Source organism: Euprymna scolopes, chromosome 8, assembly GCF_053919585.1.
Source record: "Euprymna scolopes isolate OS-2025 chromosome 8, ASM5391958v1, whole genome shotgun sequence".
NCBI lineage: Eukaryota > Metazoa > Mollusca > Cephalopoda > Sepiida > Sepiolidae > Euprymna > Euprymna scolopes.
This window is the reverse complement of record NC_136489.1, coordinates 139,950,722-139,966,728: the sequence shown is the minus strand read 5'-3', so window position 1 is coordinate 139,966,728 and position 16,007 is coordinate 139,950,722. Positions and strand designations below refer to the sequence as shown.

The 16,007-nt window shown below is 32.8% G+C and overlaps 1 protein-coding gene across 2 annotated transcripts in view; it reads right to left on the bottom strand.

Annotated features, from left to right (window-relative positions):
* The window catches only part of LOC145283786 (signal recognition particle subunit SRP72-like), a 208,321-nt gene that overhangs the window by 40,934 nt on the left and 151,380 nt on the right, over nucleotides 1-16,007 (bottom strand). For both annotated transcript variants that reach the window (XM_080132853.1, XM_080132852.1), the window contains exon 16: nucleotides 4,334-4,411. In XM_080132853.1, the coding sequence (XP_079988979.1) occupies nucleotides 4,334-4,411 (78 nt within the window). The remainder of the gene's footprint in view (nucleotides 1-4,333; nucleotides 4,412-16,007) is intronic.

Genomic DNA, 16,007 nt, shown 5'->3' with positions numbered 1-16,007 from the left:
AATAGTTAACAAACCCCATCACATGTCAAAAATGAGTTTTTATATAATAATGTTACTATTTAGAAAACCACGAGGAGTGGTTAACCTTCCAATCTATGAAAAATATTTCATATTCTGATACTCCCAAAAGTTCTGATTTTTCTGTTCCGATTAATTGTCCTAACACTAATATATATATCTATATAGATATATATATATAAAAGTGAATGTGTGTGTGTGTCTATGCGTCTGTGTACATTTCCCTACGTAATAACTCTGTCAATTTTAAATTTACAGACTCGAAATTTGATATACAGGGAACCGAGATTTGGGAAAATCTTTGTAATCTGTTTTCGGCCAGAAATTTGGCTGTTAAGGCGTCAATGTTCAACGATTCCAAAAGAATAAATGTTAAGGAGTATAGGGGTCAAAGTTAAAAAAAAAAAATTGACCTCTGCAGTCTCTATCAAATTACTCTGACAAATTCTGGTCTAAACATTTGAAATTTGACATAAAGGGTATTCAAAGATAGGGCAAGCTTTTTAATCGGTTTGGGTTAAAGATTTTTAGTTACCAATATATAAATGTATGTATGTATGTATGTTTGCATGTCTGCCTAAAATTTTCGACACAGTATCATTTTGAAGTTTGACAACAAATATCGAAAAATTGGCTAAAAACATTAATATCTTCACCTTCAACTGGGCACTTTTCTACAGGAGGGGGGGTCTCTTTTTTCGCCGATACTTTTTAAAGTCATCCTCTCCTTTTGATTGTCTAGCCTTAATTTAAACCTACGTCACTTCCGGTTTGGCGGTGGTCGTAATAGCAAAGACGTCAGTTCTTTTTCCGTTCTTTTCTTTCTTTGCGGTATGGGTTCGAGCCTGCCTTCCTACTACCACTTTTTTTTTTTTTTTTTGCTCAACATACACATCCAAACACCCGGGAAATGCCAGGCTGAAATGCTAGTGTATATATATATATTTTGGTGTCTTTTCAATTCAATAGAAATCCTCCTAAATTTGCTGATGAGGAGACCGTGCTTACCAAAAAAACTATGTATAATTGTTCTACGTGACTTCATGTATACCACAAATAAAAAGCACGGATTTCCGAAACGATCGTACAGATAATTGACTTTGTTGTTGTTCCTTCTTATGAAACTGATTTTTAATTCAATTAAATTTTGATTTTTAAATTTAAAAAATTTTTAAATTATAAATCACATTACTTAATATATATATATATATATATATTAGGAATGTACTGATTATCAAATTGGGCAATTACCGATTAAACAGTATTTGATAATCGGCCAATTAATAGGTTTTCTAATGCCGAGTTATCAGCAAATGTTGTCATACATGATAATTAAATGGTGATTAAATTAATTATATTCGAAAAGAAGACAAGTTAACTCAATCTTTAAGAATTTTTCGAAGAGTCATGCATCTACAGCATATTATTAAATAACTGCCATGACGTGGTTAAACTTTTAAAACAGCATTGAATTTGAGACAAATAGATGTAAACATATGAAAAATTTTCCTCCTTCCTTTTTCTAACGAATTAACATTATTTTGTACTTTAAATCACTGTCAAAAAAAATTATTATTTCATCTTTTAGTTTTTATGTTTTCTCAACATAAAAACTAAAAGATGAAATAATAATTTTTTTTGTACAGTAAATTGCGACAATATGCGAACCGAAAATAAAGCATTCTTCATCCATCGTACTCTTGTTCCTCATTTTCGGACTCTTGCTACCATTACATATATATTTTTATTTTTATAGTTTAGATAATGTATATTTTATTGAGATATCAGACATAATTGAAATATGTAAAAAAATTAACTAAATAGTAAAAACATCAATGATACTAATATCAATTATATTCAAAAAGAAGACAAATTAACTCACTGTTTTGCTTGCCAATGAAAATTTATCGAAGAGACATGCATTGTTAAACCATATTATCAAATGACAGGTATGACGTGCTGTTAACAGGTAGACTTTTAAAACAGCATTGAATTTGAGACAAATAGATGTAAACATATGGAAAATTTTCCTCCTTCCTTTTTCTAACTCTTATTACCATTACATATATATTTTTCTGATTTAGATAATTTATATTTTATTGAGATAAATTACTAATTAGATATCAGACATAATTTAAATATGCAAAAAATTAAATAATATCAACCATTATGGTAACCAGTTTCTGTTGAAAGTATTTTGATGTCAATCCCAAGAATAAGATTACAGCTGCTTGCAAGTTATGTCAAAGCATCACATCAAAAGGTAGCAAATCAGCAAAAACTTTTACAATATGTTAAACCATCTTAGAAAGGTTCGTTTATTTATTGCAGACTTATCCTCATCTTTTAGTTGAGATAAAAGATAAAAGTTGAGGATAATAGTCTGTGATGAATAAATAATACTCATCTTTTAGTTGAGATAAAAGATAAAAGTTGAGGATAATAGTCTGCAATGAATAAATAATACTCATCTCAATAAAACATTACAATTAATAAAATACATCTTAGAAAGGTTCATTCAAAAGCTGCAAATAAGAAAAAAGAAGCACAATGAATATCCAGGGAAAGACATTTCAGCAACTATGAGCAGGCAGCAAGAATATGAGGAAGTAGAGCAGCAGCAGATGTAGAGCTTCAGCTTATAGTTATTTACTTAAAGATTTACAATTTGTACTTTGTTGTTGGTTTGTAATTTCTTTTTTCTTATCTAATTGTTTAATTATATTCATTTAAGAATTAGAAGTTATATTTTGTAATTTTATTTAAGACAAAAAAGCCATAATAGTGGCCAGATACTTAACAAATGTTACGTTAAATTAGCAATTATTATGTTAATGTGTTAAAACTATTTGATAAGTCACTTGGCAGCGATGAAATGATTTAAATTTAATAGGAAAGAGAAAAGTAATTAATCGGCTGATTAATAGGCAAATTGGCCCCGATTACATGCCAATTAATCTGTATTCTTAATATATACACACACACACACATACATTTTTTGAATTTAAATTGATTTTCATGTTATTACAGCTATATAAATATAGAAGGTATATGCAACATAAAAACTACTGATCTATCAACAAATGCATTCTTTGAAAACAAAAAAAAGAAAAAAAAAGTGATCTTTTAAAACTAAATTCATGAATCTATTATAATATATAGATATATACAGAGGTATATTTTTTAATAAGCATTTCATCCAAATATAAGAAAATGTGGAAATTATTTTATGAATAGTAAATCAAAATTATTCAGACAACTTTGTGTGACTAAAACTTTACTTACCTTTATTGTTGGTTTTATTTATTCTCCATAAAAATATTTTAAATAAAACTCATTTCATTCGCCAAATATATTTTTAATTCATCCAAAGAAAGTTATTTTCAGAAAAACATATTAAAACAGCAGACTTTGTAGTTTTGAATTGCAGTATTTATAATTAGCTTCAGAGTAAATTGTGAAAAATAAACATTGAGTGTGACAGGTTCAATGGAGAAAAAGATTTTTAAAATGAATCACTATTAAATGATTTCCAATTTCAAACATTGGTTGCTCCTTGTCTTATAACAATTGGATTATTGGAAAGAGGGTAATGTACTTTCTGTTTTGTGGCTGATATTACTTATTTTTAATAATTTGGGGAAAATAAAGATATTTCATGAACCCTTTATCATGCTCAGACAAATACTAAAACATGCAGAATCAATGTAGAAAACAAAATTTTAAATTGATGCATAGTGATGAATTTGTGAAGTCCATAATACAAATGCAGTAATGTTTTTAAAACCTCAATTTTTTAAAAATTTTATTTCTATAGTAATAAAGTTATAAGATAAATGCATGTGTTTTTTCCTCTTGCATCTACAAGTATTGAATTAATATTTTAATTTATTATTATTGAATGATTATTTATGATTTTTTCAATTAATTTGTTAAAATAAAACAATTTTTTTAACATTTCTTTTGATCTTGGGTGTAATCAAATCAAGACTATGATTTAGTTTGAAGTATTGGTTCTGTCAGATTATCTTTTACATATTCTACATATTATTCCAGAGTTTGATTGACAATCAGTTTTAATTTAATTGTTTTTTAATTTGTTTATCTTTCTTTGAAATCGTCTATAAACTTTCAAAACTATCATTTTGACTATGTGTGTGGGAGATTGTACAAGATATTGATATTTTTAAAAGATTTTCCCAGAGACACTAGTGGCAAATAATAATGATTTTAATGAGAGTAAAAAATGAAAATAGTGTGATTTCTGGTCAACTTTTCATTTCAAGCCAAATCAAGCAAACCATTCAAAGGATACTGTTGAGCTTTTTGTGGGTCAAAAAGAGAATAGGCAGAAAATAGCTGGGCCAATATATGGGAATCTTTCGGGTTATTTCTACAAAACGAGAAAAACAATATTAGGAATATTAAACATACAAATAAACTAATGAATTGAATCTTTCCATTTTAATAATAATATAAAAAAATTATATAATTAAAACAAATTTGATTTGGAAATTAGTTTTAGGATGCAAATAATTAAAGATAGAATTACAAATCTTTAGATCACAAATATAATTGAAAATAAATTTGAAATGACAGGATAGTTACTAAACTATTTGCTTTGAGATGTTAACAAGAAAAAAAAATATTGATTTAAAAGCTTCATAATTCTTTTTAAATGAAATTACATTTTTAAATAATTTTAAATCTAATAAAATAGAACCAATCTATTCTGCTTGTTTAACATTAATAGCTTTTTAGTACCATGGTATTGTTTTTAATACCATGGCATTTTTTTTTAATACCATGGCATTTTTTTTTAGTACCATGGTATTTTTTTTTAGTACCATGGTATTTTTTTTTTTTAATACCATGGCATTTTTTTTTAGTACCATGGTATTTTTTTTTAGTACCATGGTATTTTTTTTTTTTTTAATACCATGGCATTTTTTTTTAGTACCATGGTATTTTTTTTTTAGTACCATGGTATTGTTTTTAGTACCATGATATTTTTTTTTAATACCATGGCATTTTTTTTTAGTACCATGGTATTTTTATTAGTACCATGGCATTTTTTTCGATATAAAACATGGTTTTCATCGGAGTATGATCTTTATAAAATGTAAAAGAATTATTCCAATTCATTTTAATGAGTGTTAAAAATGGTTATGAATAGATTTTTTGTATTATTGTAGGTTTTTTTTTCTGTGATATAAGCAGTGTTTGAATTTAAATAGAAATGTGTAAGTTTGTTTACACATGAAAACCAATAAACAATGCAGTTTTAAAAAAAAAATAAATAAAACATCTATTCATTTAAAAAAAAAAAAATCAAAATTTTTTGTCTCCAGGATTTTGAATAGTTTTTCTTTTCTTTTTTTACATATGAGTTACTGCTTATTAAGGCCTGGAGGCCACTCGAGGATAAGGATTAATGGGTATACATTAGTCAATGGGATTATAGCATAGTAATCGTAAGTAGTAGAAATTTTGTAAATTGGATTACTTAGGAGGATAGTTCATCAAGAACTTGTTTACGTTGGACTTGTAGACAATCAAATTGCAGTCAGCAGGCAGATGAAACATTGTTCCACAGGCATGCAGCGTTAAGAAAGAAGCTTTGTTCATGGAATCTACATTTAGGCTTAGGCACAGATAGAGAGTGGGAGAAATTATTGATAGTGATTTTGGTTAGACAAGTGTTTTTGATGAAAGTTTGGTGAGGGAGGACCAAAAATTGGAGCTCAGACAAGCACCTACCATGAAAATAACGATAAAGCAGAGACAGGCTTGCAATGTCTCTTCTGTGGGTTTGGTTTGGTTTTACGGCATAGCAACCTTTTGTTTTTTTTGTGGATTAGATATTTTAATTAACTCAGTAAGTCAAGTCATCCTTTTTTTGTGTCATTAGGTGATGTGCTTTTTTTTTTTTTTCTTCGGGTGTGTGGTAGAGTTGGATTGAATCAAAGTTATATTCTTTTATATAGATTTACTTTTTTCAGAAATGTTGGTATTTTGTTGGAATTTATTTTTTTAAATAGTTCTTTCATATTGTTGACTTTGTAATAATTTTGCCGCATATGCACAAGATCGCCACAATCCAAAAGAAAGTGTTTTATCGTAAAAGGTTCTTGGCATGCAAAACACTCTGAAGGGTCTTCTTTTTTTAGCAGGAAGGAGTGGATTATGTGCGTGTATCCTATGCGAATACGGGACAAAATCACTTCCTCTCTACGTTATCTTCTGGCATCTGGTAAATCGTTCTTCTATTGTGGGTTTGATCTTATTTGTTATTTGGACAGTTATTTCACCTTTCTTGCCATTTCTTCATTATTTATTAGTTGTTTGTAGTCAGAGTGTGGAATTTTTATATTGCTTTGATTGAGTTTTAAAGCGTTTTTGGCAACTATGTCGGCTTTTTCATTTCCCTGAATCCAAAATGACTGGGGATCCAGCAGAATTTGATACTTTTGTTTTGTGAAAGAGTGTGTATTTTGAGTAGCGGGTTGAAAAAATTATAAATTTGGTATGGGTGAGGTTAGTAATAAGGTCTAGTGCCATATCTAAGGCTGTGGCTTCGGCACAAAAATTGGGCATGGTCTGGTAGTCGCTTCTGTAAAGGTAATGTTAGTGGATATGACTCCACATCCGGTTCTGTTGCTGTCTTTGGAGCCATCTGCATATATGTACTAATGGTTTAGGTATTTTTCCTGAATGATAAGGAGTTTTTTTTGATAGGTTAGCGGATGGGTTTGATTTTTTGGGGAGGTTATTTAATTCAAAAGATAATTTCAGATTGTTTTAGTAGCCAGGGTGGAAGGCTTAGTTGGTTGACATTATGGATATTGGTGATTGTGATACCTGTATCTTCTACTAGTGGTTTTGTATGGAGACCAAAAGGTTTTATAGCTTTTACTTTTTTGTCATAATGATTTTGGGAATTTGGATTGAAGGTACAGTTACGGTATGGATTTTTTTCCTAACAGAGTGAGTAATCTAGTGAGTTTGCAATGCAGTCGTAAGCAAGATTGTCTGGGCAAGAGAGAATTTTGGTCAAGTACTGCAAGGCTAGTTTGTCGCGTCAAATTGATAATGGGGGTTCATTGGCTTCTGCATAGAGACTATTGATGGGGGAAGTTTGGAAGGCTGCCAGTGCAAGCCTAAGGCCCTGATGTTGAACGGTGTCCAATATATTTATGCAAGACTTTCTGGTGGCACCATAAATGAAGCTGCCATAATCTAGTTTCAATCGCACTAGTGATCTATATAACTTTAATAGGGTTTGTCTGTCCGCTCTCCAATCTGTGTGGGCAATGACCCGCATTAGCTGGAAAGTTTTATTACATTTATTTTTAAGGTGTTTTATATGAGGGATGAATGTAAATTTTTTGTCTAGTATTAACCCTAAGAATTTATGTTCATTTACAACAGGAATCGGAATATCATCTAGTTTTAAAAGAGGATCTGTGTGTAGTTTTCTTAGTTGACAAAAGTGCATACATTTTGTTTTGTTAATGGAAAATTTGAAGCCATTTTTAGTTGTCCATTTTTTTATTTTGTCAATGCATTGTTGAAGTTGATGTTCAATTATATGGATATGTCTCGGACTGTATGCAATTAAAAAATCATCAACATATAGAGAGCAATCCACGCCTTGGTTTATGCATCCAACAATAATGTTAATTTTTAGGTTGAATAATGTTACCGACAAAATACTTCCCTGTGGGATTCCCGTTTCCTGTTCCTTGATGTCTGAGAGGCATGTTCCTAACGGACATTGAATAGTCTATTGTTGATGAAGTTGTTGATGAAGATGGGTAGTCTTCCTTTCACTCCAGCTTCTTTGAGATCTTTCATGATGCCATACCTCCATGTGGTATCGTACGCCTTTTCAAGATCAAAGAAAATAGCAGTCATATGCTTTTTTTTTGTATAAATGAATTTCTGATGAAAGTTTCTAAATGAATTAAATGGTCTGTTGTGCTACAATGTTTTCGGAAGCCACATTGAAAATTAGTTATTATTTTATTTGTTTCCAGAAACCAAATTAATCTGGTGTTTACCATTCTCTCCATGATCTTACACACACAGCTTGTTAGAGCTATGGGGCGATAATTGGAGGGGTCAGATGCATTCTTTCCTGGTTTTGGTATAGAAATGACTGTGGCTTGTTTCCATATGGCTGGAAGATTGCCATTGAGCCAGATGTCATTATAAATAGAAAGTAAATACTTTAAGGGTTCATCTTGTAGTTGTTAGAAATTCATGTTATCTTATCAGGTCCCTCAGCCGTGTTGTTGGCTTGTTTTTTTTTTAATGAATCCTTTAGTTCATGGATGGTAAAAGGTTTGTTGTATTCCTCCTCATTATTACTTTTAAAGTTCAGTTTGTTTTTTTCTGATTCCTGTTTAATGATCTGCAATTTTGAATTGTAATTTTTAGATAATGAATTATTTGCAATAGTATCTGCAAGCAGGTTTGCCATGTACTCCTTTTTAGTTATTTTACTATTGTTTATACAGAGGTGGTTGACAGGGTGACTGGTGTTTTTTCCTGATATTTTCTGAATCATATTCCATACAGTTTTGTCTTTGGTGGCCTTATTGATTTTAGACACAAAATTCTTCCATGATTCCCTTTTGGCTTCTTTTATTGTTCAGTGTGCTTTAGCCCTGCATATTTTAAAGTTGTTTAAATTCTGAGTAGTTGGTTGATTGTTGAATTTTCTTAATGCAGCACATCGTAGCCTGATAGCCTTTTTACAGTCATTATTAAACCAGGGACGATTATACTTGGTTGATGATTTTGTTTTAGGAATGCATTCTTCTGCTATTGAGATAATGGTATCTGCAAAGTGAGTGATCAGGTCTTTCTCATGTTTTCCAGGTAGGAGTTTGTGTTTGCATAGTAATTTGAATTTATTCCAGTTAGTGTTTCTAAGGTTTGAGCGAGGAATTTTTGAGATTATTTCAGGACCAAAGTGTTCTAATGTTATTGGGTCATTTCCATAGGTATCCACATGCATTGTCCAATTGTAATCTATAAAGATACTAGAAAGCTCAATTGCTGAGAACAAGTTTGTAGCGGAGTGAATAAAGGTTGTTTTTTGTTGTTATATATGCATAGGTTTATGTTGTTGTTAATATTTTCTATAGTGACTCCTTTTCTGTCGGTTTGAGCATCCCCAACTAACATTATGACTATTAAAGTCGCCTAATAATAAGAAGGGGTGAGGGAGTTGGTTGATGAGTTTTTCTATTTCAGTTCCATCTATGGGGTTGTTTGGAAGCAGGCAGATGAAGCAAATTGTGACCGTTCTATGTAGGGTGGCTGTGACAGCAATTATAAGTTAGTTTGTAGATTTATTTGGCTTTGTGCTGTGGTTTTCCTAATGAGAATGGGTGTTCTTCCAGAAGCTCTATTTGGGTTATTTGTTATGTAGTTGTATTCAGTAAAACTTTGGAGATTGATATTTTCAGATGGTTTTAAAAAGGTTTCTTATAGGCATATTATTGTCGGGCATAAATCGGATATTAGTAGAAGTAATTCATTTTGGTTGGCTTTTATATCTCTGCAATTCCATTTGGATTATTTTCTTGGCCATAGTTTAAATTTTATGTATTTGATTTCCTTTTGTCTTGAGAATAGGGGTGTTTTTTTAGGGGAAGGGAGTTTTGTCTTCTATTTCCATTGTTTTCAAGGAGGTTTTAAATTTATTTTGGTCTGTAGTTCTTGTATTTGAATCACTGGACTGTTTTATGTGCGTTTGTGTATTTGTGAGCTTTTTTATCATTGGTAGATTCGGTTTCTGTTTTCCATGGCTTCTGGTTCTTTGTGTTCAATTGGTTTGTCAGCTTTTATGCTTGATTTATCTCTGGTTTTAGATGTTGAGCGAGTGGTTTGGTTTTTGTGGGGCTGATTTTCATTAAGGAATTTTTCTCATTTATTGTTTTTGTCTGTTCAGATGTTTTTGAAGAGTCTTTATTTTTTTTGCTTGTTTTTATATTAGAACTCTTGTAGGGGATTGAAGGACTCTCCTTATTGTTGGCATTCTGCTCCTCAGAGTTCTCGACCTCAAATGTCTTAATGGGGAATTTGTGGGTTTATTTGTTGTTTTTGTTTAGTTAAGTCTGGTTCTGGTTTGTTTTTGGTCTATTGGGTGTGGTGTTTGGATTTTTGGTTCTAGTGAGGTTTTATTCATATTCGTTTTTTTTTTTTTTTTTCATTTCTTCAATTGTATTTATCAATATTTTGATTTGATTGGTGAGGTCTTGGATTTTAAGATCAAGGTTTGCTGTGCAATAATTGTCGTGTTTATTGGCGTTCAGAGTATTCTTTTTTGTTATTTCTGAGTATTTAGCTGTTACTGTCCTTTTCCTTGCTTTTGGGTAGGTGATGTTTAATGAGTGTTTAATTTTAACAATTTCCTTTTCTTTTTTCCAGATTTCATAGTCTTTGGAGTAGTCACTGTGATTTTCTTTAGTTTTTTTTTTTTTTTTTTTTACATGGGCATCACCACTTATCAAGGCCTTGAGGCCACTCGAATATAAGGGTTAAAGAGTGTACAGTAGAAATTGGACAATATAGTAATCATTAGTAATGGAAATTTGGAGAATTTGTTAACTTATATGGAACGGCTCATCAAAAACTGGTTTACGTTAGGCTTGAAGGCAACCATATTGTAATCAGCTGGAAAGCAGGAAAACGGAAGACAATTCCATAGGCGTGTAGTTCTAATAAAAAAGCTTTGCTCATGGAATCTACGTTTAGGTTTAGGTACAGATAAAGAGTGGGGGAAATTATTGATAGAGATTTCTGCTAGAAAAGTGTTTCTCGTGAAAGTTTGGTGAGGGGGAACCTTAGATTGGAGCTCAGTTGAGCACTTGCCATGAAAATAACGCTAAAGCAGAGACAAACTCACAACATTTCTTCTGTGAGAAAGAGGTTGCAGGGAAGAGAAAAGGACATCCCCTACAAGGCTATAAACTCTGTCAAGGTAGGATAAGTCCTTTCTAGCAGCTCCTGCCCAGATGTGGCAACAGTACTCCATCCTTGGACATACCTGGCTCTTATATAGAAAGAGAATTGCATTAGTAGTGAGATATCTACTGGATCGATAGAAGGATCCCACCATTTTTCCAGCGGCCTTGGCAACGGATTTAATGTATGTGTTTCACTTAAGATCAGGAGTAAAAGTCAAGCCCAGAAGCTTGTCAAAACATGAGGCCTCTCCAAGACGAGAGCCATTCATTTCAATTGATGCCAGATGGGGATCAGAGCGTTGATGATGTAAAGATAAAAGCTTGGTCTTAGATGCATTAAAAGTAACCAGCCACCCCTTTCCCCATTGTACCACATGCTCAAGATCAGAGGAGAGAATCAGAGAGAACTTGGTTGTTAACGGTCTTAGATGTGCTACCATAGATAGTAGTGTCATCAGCATAAATGTCTACGAATGATGTAAGGATGTGATTTGAAAGATCATTAATGTAGATCAGGAAGAGAGTTGGGCCCAGGATGGACCCCTGAGGGATTCCAGCATTAATACTGAGAGCTTCTGATTTCTGCCCATCAACTACTACTCTTATGAACCTATCAGAAAGAAATGATTTAATAATTAAGACATTTCCAGCTATACCATAGCTAGAGATCTTGTGAAGTAAACCTTTATGCCATACTTTATCAAAAGCCTTTGATATGTCAAGAGCAATTGCCCTAGAAAGGAAGCTTCTGTGGAGAGATTCGCTAATCTTATGAGATATAACTGTAAGAACATTTATAAGTTTTTTGACAGTTGATATGATTGTAATTTTCTCCACACCTTCCACACACTGGCTGGAGTGTACATCAGTCCTGATAGTGACCAAATTTTTTACAGTTAAAGCAATGCAGTGGGTTGGGGATGTAGATTTCGCTCTTAGTTTCTCATAGGCTATTTTTATTTCTTGTGTAATTTTTTGTTGGTTAAAGGTTAGTATATATGTGTGCATGTTTATCATTTCTCCATTTTTTTTATTTGCATTCTTCTGACATCCGTTATATTTTGTTCTTTTAGATTTGAACGGATTTCACCGATGGAGCAAAGTGAAAGTTCAGTGCTTTTCACCACTCCTTTGCATATGTTTAGTGTTTTGTGGGGGTATTTTTTTGTTTTCCATTTTAACAGTACATCTGCCTGTGTTTTGGTAAGAATTTCTATCAGAAGAGTACCATTTCTTAATTTTTTGACTAATTTAGGTTTGACCCTTTCTGATAGTATTTTTTCTATCTTGAAGGGAGAGAGTTTGGTTAAAGGCACTTCTCCAGTTGACTCCATTACTATAAAGTTTGGATAGTTATTCAGTTTCTTGTTCGTGTCACTGTCTGAACTGTTTAAAAATCTTTTTTTACTTGGATTTTTATAACTCATATTGAGATTCGTTTTTTTTAATTCATCATCCCTGCTCCCCACCAACCTTAGAGCCCTACTTGGGAGGAAGCCCATTCGCCCTGGCTACAACACGGTTACAGGTATGATATACTTGTACATAATGTAGGCTTTGAGCACTCGTGTATCTTAATTTCTCCCATCCAATATGGGAAAGATTAGAGAAAAACATCCATGTCTAGTCCTTGTTCACTATATACAATTGATCCTCAGCTACCGCTTTCACCTCTTATTTGGGGATCAGTATTGATGGGGGAGTGTCGTGTAGTATTTAGATTTGGTGCAGATTATGTGTGTATAAGTGGTGAGCTAGACGTGACCAGCCGATTGATCGGATCGGGCCTCTCTGACCGCCCATCTAGCCCAAAGTGAAGTGTTGCAACTGATACCTTTATTTCCCTATGTATCAGTTGCTCAGCCACCAGGATCCTTTTCATAGACATAACGGGATGCCATCTATGGCCAACAGGTGGCCCCATTGAGGCACTTACTCCCTGCAGGGGGCAGTCCGTGTATTCTAATGCCCCACCGACGGGGTTGGGAAGTAGAGAAGGAAAAAGGAAAGGGGAAGGGGGCTGTTGTTTTTGTTTTTGTAGAACATAATTAAATTTTACAAAAGAGAATATAAAACAAAAACAGAAAATCGATGTAGGTGCATTTCGTCTCAGGAAGCCAATAGACAGCCTGATCTGGTAGCACCAGGCTCTTCTGTGGAAAAGAGGTTGCAGGGAAAAGAAAAGGGCACGAAGCTACGCAGTCTATTTTGAACTCTGTCAAGCAGGATAAGCTGCTTCTAGCAGCTTATCCTGCCAAATGTGGCAACAGTACTCCATTATTGGATGTACCTGGCTTTTATATAGGTAGAGAATTGCATCAGAAATGAGATATCTACTGGAGAAGGATCTTATTTTTCCAATGACCTTGGCAATGGATTTGAGTGTTTTACTCCCTTTTTTTCTTCCCTTGTGGCATGATGCTTAATCATTGAGAAAGAAAACTACAATAATACATTGCATGAGTACCAGCACATATCTCCTATCCTGACTATGAATAACATCACTGTCTAACAACACAAGAACTTTACTCCTCTCTTCGTAATGACATCATTCCACAAGTATGGGGAAACAAAGAAAGAAAAAACTAAAACTGTTCAAAATCCTGAATCATCCAAAATTTTTGATTTTTAAACAAATGTTTTTTTGTTTTTTTTAAATCTGCATTGTATATTGGTTGCTTAGCATAAAGAAACTTATGTATTTCTATTTTCTTTGTTTTTTATTTAGACTTAGAGTTGGACGGATTAAATTTGTGCATGATTAAAAACAATTTTTTTTTTGTTTATGGAAATCGAATGTGCAAAGTGCAAAAATGTCTATGTTCCTTTTATATACATAGTTGTTGTAAAAACGGTTTACAGAAAATGAAAGAAAAAAAAGTTGAATGAAAAAGAAAATCTCTTTTAACAAGTAATTGTGTTATTAACCAAATAGTGTAAGGAACCTTATATATAGACCATTACCAAAAGTCATTGTTGGAAATATCATCTACACTCATGATGACTTGATGAACTTATTTGTGAAAATAAATTCTTGATTTAACATGTAGATTTATTAAGTGTAAAATGTTTTTGACTTGTGATGGGGGTATGAGACGAATGGATTCGCCAATCATTTTTATAACCAACGGCTGTGCTAAATAACCAATGAAAACGTCGCAAAATTATTATAAAAATTTTCGAATTTTGGATTCAATCAGTTCGCCGCCATCTTGGTTACTGATCTGAACTACACCACCATCTTTGTTCAACACAATGTCTCAAAACTTAACAGGTTATGGGCCCAGCCACCGTCTTTTCTTTGACGGATCGAAATCTAAATTCGAATTGTGGCAGGTAAAATTTCTGGGATATCTAAGGATTCGAAAACTACACAAAGTCATACAATCTACAACAGAGAATCTAAACGACCCCGAATTTCTCGAAAAAAACGCGACTGTTTTTGCAGAACTGATTCAATGTTTAGACGATAGAAGTCTGTCTCTAATTATAAGAGACGCATTGGATGATGGGAGGAAAGCATTGAACATATTACGAGAACATTATTTATCAAAAGGGAAACCGAAAATAATATCCCTATATACAAAATTAACCTCTTTGAAACGTAACGAGGATGAAACGATTATCGACTACGTCATAAGGGCAGAAACCACTGCCAATGCCTTAAAACTCTCAGGTGAAATAATAAGCGATAGCGTGTTGATACCAATGACCCTCAAGGGACTTCCAGCCGATTTTAAACCATTTACAACTGTTATAACTCAGAAAGACAAACCCATAAATTTCAGCGAATTTAAAGTGGCATTGCGCAGTTACGAAGAGACTAATCGTATGCTCATGAACAATAATAACTCAAGCAATATTATGAAGTTCAAAATTGCTTCTCGAAAGCAGACACCACCAAATTATGCACCTCACCGCAACGTATTCTCCAAAAGTAATTTTCCCAAGAAAAAGAATGAAATTATCTGCTATAATTGTGGACGACCCAACCACAAAAGTTTCCAATGTCGATATAAACGCTCTAAAATGGACTCCGTTGAGAACTTTGAGGAAGAACAAACATTTCTATTCACATGTAACTTTGACAATAGATAGCAGGTCTGATCAGCCCGATGGGGGGAAACAATCTAAGGTACGTTTTGAACTTTATTGATGATTTTTCTGGTTTAATTATGGTTTATTTTCTAAAAAACAAATCCGACACTATCCTCGCCACTAAGAAATATTTAGTTGATGTTGCCCTGTACGGTTCAGTAAAATGTATTCGCTCAGACAATGGGACTGAATTTACTAGTAAAGACTTTGAACTTCTATTAATTAACCACCGTATTAAACACGAGAAATCGGCGCCGTACTCCCCCTTCCAAAATGGTACAGCTGAAAGGGCATGGTGAACCCTTTTTGAGATGACAAGATGCCTACTTATCGAATCAAAATTAGTGCATAGTTTATGGACGTACGCTTTAATGGCAGCAGCATATATCAGAAATAGATCGTTCAATAAGAGGCTAGGAAAATTGCTGTATGAAACATTTTGCGGTGTAAAACCTAAAATGAACAGAATGCATCTATTTGGTTCTGATTGTTTTGCATTTATAGAAAGCACCAATAAACTAAATACTAAAAGCGAAAAAGGTACTTTCGTAGGTTACGATAAAAATAGTCCGGCATACTTAATCTACTTTGCAGCTCAAACTGCCATAAAAAGCGTTAGATGTGCAAAATTCAATGATACATTAAATTTAAAAAATGGCGATCCAGTGAATGAAACACGTGAAATATTGCCTAGCATCTTAATTGATCACAATGAAAATATTAATAACGACGACAATTACAGTACTTCTGACGAAAACAGTAACCAAACATGTCGATACCCAATAAGGGAGCGAAAAAGGCCAGACTTCTTACAAATTGAAAACATACAAGATTACACCGTGGATTACTATTATTCGTTGAACAGCGCACGGAAAGTTATAATGAGGCAATTAATTCACAAAATCACCA